A 12,347-nucleotide genomic window follows, 5' to 3' on the forward strand; every position below is an offset into this window, starting at 1 on the left:
TCCTGGTCAGGCGCATGCAGGAGTTTGTCTGCCTGCCTCCCCTGCCCCCCATACCCTCCACTTCTCACTTCAGAAAAAAAAAATCCGATTCCACAGAAGGAAACAGTAAGAAAACTTGACCCTAGGGCTGGGTGGAGAGGAATTCCTAATCATAAATTGGCTCTCATGTGGGTCTCCAAATTTAATACATATTGCCAGGAAAAAAAAATCAAGTCCAAGCTGAGCATCTAATTTAAAGTGACCCCAAGTTGGTGGTCCTCCAGCCACCTGGCAGAAGCTAATGAAAATCCTGCCTGGAACAATGCATTTTCAACTCCTCAGAGAAGTCCCACAGTTTTAACATTCACAAACCCACAATTTAAAATAATCACGGAACACGTGGGGAAACAAGCCACCATGCACAAGAGACAGGAGAAACAATGAACAAATAAATAATACCTATGAATACTACAGGTACTGAAATGATCAGATTCAGAAAATGAAATAAAATGTGTTCTCTCTCTCTCTCTCTCTCTCTCTCTCTCTCTCTATATATATATATATATATATATATATATATATATATATATGAGATTAAATGTGGCCAGCAGTATCAGATGAACCTTGGCATTGGAATCAAAGAACTAAAATGCTGTGTGATCTGGGCCAATCACTGCTTGTCTCTGGGTTGTTTCCTCATTTCCAAATGAGAGAGTAGAACTAGATCACCTCATAAGTTCAACTCTATAAACCAGTATTGTATAATACAACAGATCACATCAACTGGGTGCCTTTCTCTGTGTGTGTGCTAAGCCTGATTATAAGCATTTCATATGATTTTTTAATCCTTGCAATTAGCACACTGAGCTATGGGCCCTTATACCCATTTTACATATTAGAAAACTGAAGCAGAGAGGTTAAATAACTTGCCCAGAGTCCAGAGCTGGTATGGTAGGCTTTGGACTGCATCAGTCTGACTGCAAAGCTGGCTCTGTCCCACTGCACCATATTTCCTCTAACGGGCTTGACCCCTAACATCTGGGATTCCAGCTCTAGGATTCGGACCTATCAGAAGTCTCCCATAGCAAGGGCTACTCCGTGGCTAGCATAAACTGTTAATAGCAACCAGAATACTCATTCCAGGGGCGTTGGCAAGAATACCATGAAGTTAACTATCAATAGCAAATATAATTAAGTACCTCCTCTGAGCAAGGGCTGTGCTTATTTTAGGCAAGAGCTATTTATGACAGAATAGGACACATTGACAGATTGCTGGGGCTGACTTTCTGAACACCCATTTCTTTGGAAAATTTTTCATTCTGAGAGCACTTCTTTATGCCTTGGTTTCCTCATGTGTAAAATGGAGATAACAGTACTAAGCATCATTGGGTTGCTGTCAGGATTAAATGTGCTAATACAAATCAGGCATGTGGTCTTTGTGGCTGTTGTTTCTGTGATTATTTTCCACTCCATGGGAAGAAGTTGCACGTTGCAGTGGATGACCTGGATTCAATTCCAGGCTCCCCCACTTCCCAGCTGCATGGCTTTAAGTCACTGACCCTCTCTGAGTCTCCACGGCTCCGTCTGTGAATCAGAAACAACAGCGCTTACCTCACTGGTAGATGTGAGGGTTAAATGGACTGTGAAATGCCTAGCGCAGTGGTTGACATGTAATAGGTACTCAACAAATGTCTGTTCTCACCCATGTGAAGTGTGTTCCGCACACTCAGCTTTTCCTCCATAGGTAGAATCCAAAGAGGCACAGGATTCTGTGCTTATTGATGTTGACTCGCTGTTGTTCTTTTTTTCCCCCACCAAGGGAGCATTCACCAAAGCAGTGGTGGATGGAAAATATCTAAGTACATCCATTTCACAGCAGGTAAGACAAGGCAAATAGAGGGAAAGAGGTCCACAGACTCAGAAAAAGGCCTTCAGGCCATGAACTTGACTAGTTTGGCAAAACTGGCCACCAAGATGTGCAGCTGAAGATGCAGTTAGTGACAGGAAGCAAGCTCGACCATTATGAGGATCTGGTCACTGAATCCACCAAGGGTAATGGCACTGACATCCCCATTTGGAAATTCACTAGGCATTTGGCCTTTAAATGGCTCTGATTCAGATTGTGTCCCCAAGGCTACACAGCAGTACCGCCCTAAGGACAGGGAACAGGTAAATAAGGGTCAGAAGGGAAGTGACATTCACAGCAGTGGCCATGTCATTCTGCTAACCTCAACCGTGCCGGTCTTGGGAAAGGACCAAGTTCTACACCTGTATCCCAAGCATTAGAGGCTGGGACCAGATGTGCTTCCCTTGCCGGGATCCTTTTTTGAGAAAATAGGAAACACTTGAGTTTCAAGCTTAATCTTTGGCACTTTTGGATCTATCTGAGATCACCTGCTCTTTCTTCTTTCTCCCTAAGACCATCGTATGTTCACCAGCCCAGGAACGTTGATGAAGCAGAAACTGGGTGGTGGAATTCCAGGAAGGTGGTGGGGATTCCAGGTGCTCTAAGTGAAGAGTGAAGCTGCTAACTCAGGGAGGGAAATGAAGCCTTGGAGAACAGACAAATGGTCTGAGAAGGAAAGAGCCTGAAACCAGCACAAGAGTATCAGTGGCCACAAAAACAGTGCTCAGCTGCTGCACCTCACCAGTCGGAACACAGTGCGTCGCCGAGACTGACTCAGCGTTTTCTCTCAGGGAAGGACAGTGTGGTGCTCCCAAACAGACCTGGCTCCATGTCGCAGCTTCACCTTCTACTAGGACGCCTCTGTCCCTGAGCAAGGCACCTGTCTGATCACTGGGAAATCGGGGGGATTCCTATCTCATAGAGTCAAAAACATACAGGTTTTCGCCTGACCTGTGGTGGCGCAGTGGATAATGCGTCGACCTGGAAATGCTGAGGTCGCTGGTTCAAAACCCTGGGCTTGCCTGGTCAAGGCACATATGGGAGTTGATGCTTCCAGCTCCTCCCCCCTTCTCTCTCTCTGTCTCTCTCTCTCTCTCCCTCTCTCTCTCCTCTCTAAAAATGAATAAAGAAAAAAACAAAAAACAAAAAAAAAACAAAAAAAAACTGAATACATACTTTAAAAAAAAAAAATACAGGTTTTCAAGTGTGGGTAAAACATGCAATATACCTATAACAGATACTAACCCACAGTATGAGCTCAATAAATGTTCATTTATCCTTAACTCACATAGTAGGCAGCATACTTAATAATACAGTCTTAGCCTCAGCCTCATGAGTCTTGTTTGCCTTACTCAATATTTATGTAAAAACTAAGGTGTCCCATTTAAGATCATTTCTTCAACCTGATTCAGACAAAAACAACGTCTCTCCAGAGCCCTTTGACCTCCAGGTTCCCATCATCAATGAGGATGGATAGTCCTGTTGGGGCCTGAGCACTCAATAATCTCTATGTCAGTCAATAATAACTCTAGTTAATAGTAACTCGGGGTTTATACGTTGATTGTGGCCATGTCTTCTTGAAAAGTAAGCAATAGAGAAGTGGAGATTATTGATTGTCTTCTGTGTGCGGAGAGGCTGCCATGGTAGACTCCAGGAGGGCGGAACAAATGAGCATAATTGGTGTTCCTGTCCAAGTTTCCAAGAGCTAAAATGTGTATTTGGAAAGACATGATAGAAACATATTTTAAAAAGAGTAGTATGTAGTAGTGAACACTATAGGTCAAATAAATGGTGCAAAGGTCGTGTAGAGTTATTAGAAAAAGAATCTAGACTTTAGAAGCAGAACAGCTTGCTCTTGAATCCCAGCCCTGATACTCACTAGCAAGATATCCTTGGGTGGGTGGGGGAAATGACTCAGTTTATTCATCTGTAACCTGGAGAAAACATCACCTAACTGCTGTGATGGTTAGAAAACATGGTGAATCCCTGGCACATAGTTAGTGCTCAATTAGCTGTTACTTTCTTTCTTCCTTTTCTTCATTCCCCCTTCTTTACTGGATAACTAATAATATCTTATCTGCTAGCAGTGGTCGGCAAACTCATTAGTCAACAGAGCCAAATATCAACAGTATAACAATTGAAATTTCTTTTGAGAGCCAAATTTTTTAAACTTAAATTATATAGGTAGGTACATTCCTTATTGAGGTAGCGCCCACACGTGGTATTTTGTGGAAGAGCCACACTCAAGGGGCCAAAGAGCCGCATGTGGCTCGTGAGCCACAGTTTGCCGACCAGGGTGCTAGTGAATTAGAATTAGTAGTGGATGACTTTTATCTGCATGGTGACCACAGTCCTCTGTACATACTAATTTGATACCATCAATCAGGTGCTTGTGCAAAAGCCTTCAATATCTTTCTTCTCACTTTTTAAATTTTTTCATTACCTTTTAATTTTTATGTATTGATTTTAGAGAGAGGAAGGGAGAGAGGGTGAAAGGGGGGAGGGAGAAAAGGGGGAGAGAGAAAGGGGAGAAGGAGAGAGAGGGAGAAAGGGAGGGAGACAGGGAGAGAGGAAGAAAGAGAAGGAGAGATAAAGAGAGAGAGAGAGAAAGAGAGAGATTTGTTCCACTTATTTATGCATTCATTGGGTGATTCTTGTGTGTGCCCTGACGGGGGATCAAAACCACAACCTTAGCTTACTGGGATGATGCTCTAACCAACTGAGCAACCTGGCCGGGGCTTTCTTCTCACTTTTTAAACAAGAACAACAAAAAGTCTCAGCTCCTCTGCCTGGAATCCCAAGCCTCCCACCAGTAGGCCTCAACCTGCCAACCACTCTTCTGTTGCAATACTCATGCTAATGAGACGCACAAGGGTGCTGGTGTGGAGGAGGGCTTCACCCAGACTTGGGATGTTAAGAATGGTAAGAAAAGCTTTCCAGAGGCAGCTACACCTAAATATACCTTAAAGCATGAGGAGGATTTTGACAAGTAAGCAAAGATGGCAGGCAGCCTTTTGGGTCAAAAGAATCTCATGGGCACTCTCCCCAGGGCAGCAGGCCCCATTCCAGGAGAAGCCCGTCCCCTCCCCACCAAGACGTGCCTCACTCCCACCCCTCGTCCCTCTCTTCTAGACTCACTGTGACTTCTCCCCCACTCCCTGCTGATCTCTGCAGCAAGGATCTCACCTCTTGTACCCACAGATTACAGAGTGTGGCCCAGGGATCACTGCACATCCCAGAGCTCCTCTCAGAACATCTGTGGTCATAGATATTTATAATAATCTAGGCCGGTATCTGCCCTCCTCACCCTTGTTCTCTCTGAGTATGTAGTGAAGTCTTCCAGATTGAAGGTAGAAGCAGATCTTGCTTCTATTGAGCCAGAAGTGAAAGAAATTTGCCAAAATGTAAAACGATATCAACCCGTTCATTTCTGTTTGGGAAAATTCAATTTTTATAAAAATGTGTTATTTATGGTAATATATAGATTTATTGTCATTATTTTATGTAAGCTATCAGTAGCAATTTTTGCCTTTTTGTCAGTGCTAATTACTAGTATCACACTTTTGATAGATAAAATTCCACATAAACAAAATACCCCCGGGTCTACAGTAATTTTGAAGAGTGAAACAGGGCTCTGAGAGGAAGTGAGAACCGCAGCTCTAGGACACACCGAGGACGAGGACTGGGCGGAGGCGGCAGAGTGCACAGCTGGCCCTGCCCAGGCGGCAGTCTCCGCCCACTGCTGGAAGAAGACCCCCGGGGCAGTCTGAGCCCGCCTGGACCTTCCTGTACTGCCCACTATCCCCTACTCCTCCCCTTCCTGGTGAAAACCCTCAGCCGCAGCCCAGGCCCTTTTCTCTCCGAGCTGTGTGCTCCTCCCCAGGCTCAGGGAGGCTGTGGTCCGGAGGCTCTGGGCGCAGAAAGGCAGGGCCCAGATAAATGACTCAAAGCATCTGATTTGCATTTCCCTGATGGCTAAAAATGTTGGGTGTCTTTTTATGTGCTTATTGAACTCTTCTGGATTTGCTTTGGAGAAATGTCTATTCAAACTCTTTGCCCATTTTTAAATTAGGCTATGTGCCCTTTTATTAATGAGTTGTGAAGATTCCTTCTATATTCTGAATACAAGTCCCTTATAAGATTGATGATTTCAAACATTTCCCCTCATTCTGTGGTTGTCTTTTCACTTCCTTTATGCTGTTCTCTGAAGAACAAGTTTTTAAAATTTTGACAACATCTAATTTATGTGTTTTATCCCCCCCACCTTGTGTAGGTGCAAAACCATTGCTTAATGTAAGGTCATGAACATTTAGGCCCAGTTTTCTTCTAAGGGTTTAGAGTTTTAGCTCTTAAATTTAGGTCAGTGATCCATTCTGAGTTAATTTTTTTATATGGTGTGAGGAAGGGGCCCAACTGTATGCTTTTGCATGTGCATGTCCAGCTGTCCCAGTGCCATTTGCTAAAGCGATGGCTCAGTGCCTCTGAGCCTCAGTCACCTCATCTCTATAATGAGCTTTAAACAGCCACCTTGGAGGGTATTGTGAACATTCAATGAGATAGAAAAAGTACCCCATGGGGCGTACTCTAGCATGCAGCACGCGGGCAATGCCTATAACTGAAGGAATGGACAGCAGATCTGAAAGTTCTCTGAACACTGAGCATCGTTTCTACTGTCTGACCAGCACTTTCCCATCCCTAAAGGGCTGTAACATTCATGGCCCCGCCTGCTGTCACAGAGCCCTCAGCCACTTCTCAGGATCCCTTTTCTGGGTGGCTCTGATTATCTTGTTCTTCTCCCCTTCCCTCCCCCCCCCCTTACTTTTTACCTTAATTTTGCATTAAATGTTCTTGGTCTTAACTATTTAATCAATTTATAATTGTTAACCCACTCAAATCTTTTCGGCAAGTTGGCGGGAAGGCATAAATGAATGAATGAGTCAATAAATGAAAAGGTCTCTGATTTACAGTGATAACAGTGAAGCCCCTGAAGTGACCGCACAGGCCACCCGCCACATAGGTGTCAGAGGGGGGGCCTGGGCGATGCCTCCTCAGCACCGTCTCCACTCTCCCCCCACCCCCGGACGGATCCTTCTCTATCGCAACTCCCTCCTCCACAGTGTTCGCTACACCTCCCAATTTAGTTTTCTCTCTGAATTTCATTAGTGTCCCATTTGCCTCATCTTCCTGCTCTCTGAGGCAGCCATACAAGCAGGAGGAGACTGGTTTGGCAACGAGGACTCCTGATTCCCGGCTGAAATGGGGGGACACACAGCGGAAGATAACTGGGCCCCTAGGCTGCAATTCCAGATGGTGCTCTGGTTCATTAGGCTCAGGACAACGCTCAGTAACTGGACCCTAGCTGTGCAGCAGGCCCTGGGGGCTCAGGAATGACGAGCTGGGCTTGCCCTTGAAGCCCCCAGCCTCACAGGGAGGGGCGGATAACGCCTGGGCTGAGTGCTGCAGGGACTCCCCCCATCCCACCCCCAGGCAGGCAGAGCGAGGGAGAAAGAATGAGGGAGCTAGTGCAGAGAGAAAGGCTATGGGGACATTCAGGGGAAGGGAACAGCATCTGTGAAGGGAGGCTGGTACGAACAATGGAGTATAAGCGAGCAACAATTAGGAATCTGTTCTGCAATCATTTGCTCATCTGTTTACTCATTCAGTGCATAGTTACTGAGTGGCAGGCAGAGTTCCAGGCATAAGAACCCTTCAGGGAACAACGCAAAGTAAGTCCCTGCCTTTGTGGAGCGTACGTTCCAAAAGTGAAAGACAAAATAGACAGTCAAGTTACGGTGTGATATATAACGCACCAGTTGGCGATGAGTGTGCTGTAGGAAAGATCAGACGGGAGAGGGCACAGCGCAGCGAGAGTTGGGCTGGGAAGACTGCTCATTGTCCAGGGTGGTCAGGGCGGTCTGCTCTCACCTCCACTATGTCCCCCTTGCTCACATCCCCGGCCTCCTGATGCTTTGTGAGCAGAAAACTCACCCCTGGTCAGGCCCTTTGGGCCCCATGAGCGCTCTGCTCACTGTGGTAGAGATTCAGAGGTCTGTCACTGCAGTCCCTCTGCCTGAAGAGCCTTCTCAGACTCCTATGCCTTATGCCCTGAACTGGGGTTGAGTCCGTGGTTCAAGGAACAGCAAAGAGGCCATCGTCCATGGCGTGTCACTGCAGGCATGTGGCTTTTCCTCTGTGTGAGATGCGAGCCACGGGAGTGTTGGGAACAGAGGGTCATGTGATCTGACTAGTGTATTAATAGATACCTTGGTGCCAGACCCTGGGAGGAGGGGTGGTAGAGGGCCTCATGAGGGCGCCACTGCGATTATCCCGGTCAGAGAAGGTAGCTTGGAAGAGTGTGAGGACAGAGGAAGTGGTCCCAGGTGCTGAGGCGGGGAGAGAAGAGATGGGACCAGTGTAAATATAGCCCAGAGTGTAAGGGGCAGGATTGGAGGACATGAGGCCAGACAGAGAAGGGACCACATTCTAGACAGAAGAATCCAGCTTCGCCAAGGCTCAGATTCAACCTCATCCTGTCAGACTCGGATATGGATACCTACCCTTCCACAATATTCTCCCTCTCTCCTTGAGTTCAGCAAGCCTTCCTCTGGGCCCAGCTATACGGGGAGCACAACATGGGGATGAGGAAGCCTGTGTCTGGGCTCCAAGAAGCTCCCACTACCAGTGAAGGTTGTGTTCACATGTGTGACACCCACGGGACGTTAGGGGGACCAGAGGAAGGAAGTCCTGAGATGGGTGACTTAGAGCAGGAAGAGGAGACCACTTTTCTTAGGTTTAGATGGAGTGTGAGTGTGTGTGTGGGGGGGGGGGAGGGTGAAATTCATTTCATGTCATCACAAGTGAGCATGGATGGGGTTGAAGATTCACCTTCAGCTTAGTTATCTCCCTGCAATGAGTGAACCTCACTTTTCTTATCGTAAAAATGGAACTTGCGGAAGTTATACATGAACCAAGTACTTGGTATGATGCTGCAATAAACATGAGTCCATTTACCTGTCCCTCAATATGAAAAGTTAAAAATCTTAACAGATCTCTTCAGAGAACGATGTGTCTCTACTGCCGAGCACACGTCCCAGTTTGTAGTTACACATTCTTGGACTCAGAGCAAAGCCTACCTGTTTTTGTTCCCTGTTAAATCCCCAGAGCCTAGCATAGTGTTGAATCTATTGTTTTTCTTCAATGTCTTTGCTGAACAAGCTAAATAAATGATTAAATCAGATCATGCAATATGTAGGCTTCAGTGCTTTTGGGCTGGGAGACCTCAGATAAGATGGTTCATTTCTCTGAACCTCAGTTTCCTCACCTGTAAAATGGAACCAATAGCTACTATGGCGGAGGCAGTGACTGCTCATCAGATAGCCATGGCTTTCCCACATTTCCCAGAGCCCCAGAAATCAGGCAGGTGCGTGGGACTGTTTCTAGCCCACGGGCGGTGTGTCACTTCTGGAACTGAAGCATTTAAGAGCCAGTGCTCAGTCTTCCAGCCGTCTCTTCCGAGCTGCAGAGGCCCAAGGCGGCCACATGTGCCAGGTGGTTCTCCTAAAATGTGGCTGAGCCTGCTCCCGAGTCACCAGGTAGAGCAGAGCCCTCCACTCATGTCAGTTAGACAGGCAGCATGGGCAAGAGAGACACCTTTGCTATGTTAAGCCACTAAGATTATGGAGTGAATTTATTACTGCCACATAACTGAGCCTAGCAAGATTCAGGCTTTTCCCTTACCGGACTGCTTGGAGGATAAGAAAAAGTGCTTGGTTCACAGCAGGCTTTCAACAGAGGGCTCCTCCTGGGTCCTGAGTCCTACTCCTTCAGCCCTTTCCCTCTGACCCAGCCTCTGTTTCCACTTCCACTCTTCTAGGTACCACGTTCCTTCTCTAGCTGGGAACGTCCTTTCACTTTTCCACTCAACCGAGGTGCTTTCTACTGTGTGTGTCACTGTTCTTTCGATGGCAATACAAAGAAAAGCCTCCAGAGCTCTATTCTGGCCGGCTGGACCTGACCCCCAGACCACCTGTCCTTTGGGCAGCCAGTCACTCACCTCCTCCTGCTCCACTCTCAACTATGTTTCTGATCCACTCCAGCTCAGCTTGAAATGTAAGCACCGAACTCTGGACCCTGCTCCTGGTCTCTGGACTCTACAACGACTCTGATCGCCACAGCGGCCTCTGTGGTCCTGAGTCTGCAAGGTGACTCCTGGCTGCCAGGTCCCCTATCACATCCCAGCTGGGTGTCTTTCCATGCCTGCTCTGTCCTCCAAGCACGCTGGCTGCTGGCTGGCGGTGGGGTTCTAGCACCCACGAGTCCTCCTACTGCAACTGCTCTCCAAACAGGCCACCTGAACTCTGGCCTGACCTTTTTCACCCCCCATGCAAAAGCCTTCAACCAAAAAGCAATCATGGTTTCAAATTCCAAGATGGGCTTTCTCATCAAGACCATAGGTTTGCAGCTGAGAACGCAGAAAATCAGAGCGAACAAGAGGACTGACCTGGCTCCATGTCAGCACGTTCTGAAGAGTCCGCAGTGTCCCTGGGCCATGAGATCCTGGAGGATGGGGCGGGGTCCTTTCTGTTGAAGCAGAGAACACAGGCCCAACTGAGTGAGGTTGCAAGATGACCCTGACCCCTTCTTACAGACCCCCACCTCAGCAGTCATCGCAGACAGAGCACTGGGGAGCTGGGCCTTCTTCCTAGTCCCCCAAGCCATGCAGAAAACGGAGTCCCAAATACCCTGCAAACCCCACACAAACCTCTACGCAGCCTTCCTGGGAGGCTCTGGTGAGTCTGCCTGTTCTCCTTTCTCATCTGAGTGGGGGAGTAAGGGGCTTATCTGAGAGCCATTGTTCACATGACTTTCCTCAAGCTGCTCAAACCTCTCTCTATGGCAAGGACTGCAAGTCAGGCTTCTTTATAGCCCAGGTGCTCAGCAAGGGCTTGGGGCAGAACAGAAACTGAGTGTTTTGGGAATAAGGATTGAATTTTGAGGAGGAGAGTGAGGGGATGGAGCTATGGCCGATGCACTGGCCCCTGCAATGAGAGTTCTATCACCGATTCAGGAAAACAAACACAGCACTGAATCTCGCTGAGCCTTCATGTCCTGCCCTCTAACATGGGCTGAGCATCCCTGCGATAGGCCTTGCGGGAGTGCTGGGAGTCCTCCAGACACAGTTCCTCCCATAAAGGAGTTCTGGCTCTGACCCTCTTGCTGACTGCATTGCAGCCCCTGGCAGATCAGCTCCCCTCTTTGAGCCCCTGTGTCCTCATCTGGAAGAGAAACACTCTGACCCAGGGGGTGGCTGAGTCCTCTCTGCTCCTAGAATTTTATGACATTGAATTTGATTCATCTCTGATCTCCGGTGCCTAAGGAGATAGCTGTACATGATCAAGGTTGGTGAAATGAACATATGAAAAATAATGCAAAACCACTCAAAGAAGGGTGAGGGGAGGCTCAAAGGTTTTAAGGCATTTGCTTTGGTCACTGAGAGAGGGAGAGCTGGGATTGGAACAGAAGTCCTCAGGGATTGTTCTGCACCAAGGACCACACCTGCCCACTGAAAACACCACCAAATGTCTTTGTATATAAAAGGCCCACTGGGCTAAATAACAAGACATGACAAATGCATTCAGGCATCCAAGGCAAAAAGTCATTATTTGGGAAATTCCCTGAATACATGTTTGCCAAATAAACCAAGGATCCTAGCTAAGAGACGTTATTATGTCTTATAAGGTGAGGAATTACGGGTGATTTCCATTAAAAATGAATTTCTCCAAAGTGTGAAATGTTTCCAGCTTCATCCGCATTTCATATGTTTATTGTAAATTCTCGTTATTCTCAACCAAGAGTAACTGAATGAGGCAGGAGCAGTCACCAGGCTGTGCTCAAGTGCAGTGTATCCCTTACACAGAGGAGTTCTGGCTCTGGCTCTCCTGCTGATTGCATTGCAACCCCTAGCTGGTTAGCTCCCCTCTTCGAGCCTCTGTTTCCTCGTCTGGAAGAGGAAAACTCTGGACCAGGGTTCAGAGGTGTTAGGTCCTCTTTTTTGGGTGCCAGGAATCTGTTTTCTCACTGACATTCTAGTGTTCCTTTGCTCTGGGCTCACTTCACCCTTTGGGAGGATTCTCTGGAGGACTCAATACAGTCAGACTGGATGGGCACACCTGCAGCCCAGAGATAATAATCATGACTGACTCCCATCAAGATACCTGCTTTAAAACTTGGTTTCTTCAAGGGGAAAAACAATTCCTCATTCTAAACACAAGTTGTGATGATGGCTGCACTAGACACCTAACAAGAGCGGGGAAAGTTTTCTTAGGGGCACCCTGGTGAAAGCAGGGCTTTGGAAGCAGACAGAATGGGCCCGAATCCGCTTTGTCCAGTGACCGGCCTGTGCGGCCTTGGGCAAACCACTTAACTCTTTAAATTTCTTCATTATTAAATGCGAATGATAAGT

General features: G+C 47.2%; 1 protein-coding gene across 2 annotated transcripts in view; it reads right to left on the reverse strand.

Annotated features, from left to right (window-relative positions):
• TENM4 (teneurin transmembrane protein 4) overlaps positions 1 to 12,347 on the reverse strand; it is an 801,941-nt gene that overhangs the window by 547,484 nt on the left and 242,110 nt on the right. For both annotated transcript variants that reach the window (XM_066369554.1, XM_066369563.1), the window contains exon 3: positions 10,386 to 10,465. In XM_066369554.1, the coding sequence (XP_066225651.1) occupies positions 10,386 to 10,395 (10 nt within the window). In that variant the 5' untranslated portion in view covers positions 10,396 to 10,465. The remainder of the gene's footprint in view (positions 1 to 10,385; positions 10,466 to 12,347) is intronic.

This window comes from Saccopteryx leptura, chromosome 1 (assembly GCF_036850995.1).
Source record: "Saccopteryx leptura isolate mSacLep1 chromosome 1, mSacLep1_pri_phased_curated, whole genome shotgun sequence".
In the NCBI taxonomy this organism is placed as follows: domain Eukaryota; kingdom Metazoa; phylum Chordata; class Mammalia; order Chiroptera; family Emballonuridae; genus Saccopteryx; species Saccopteryx leptura.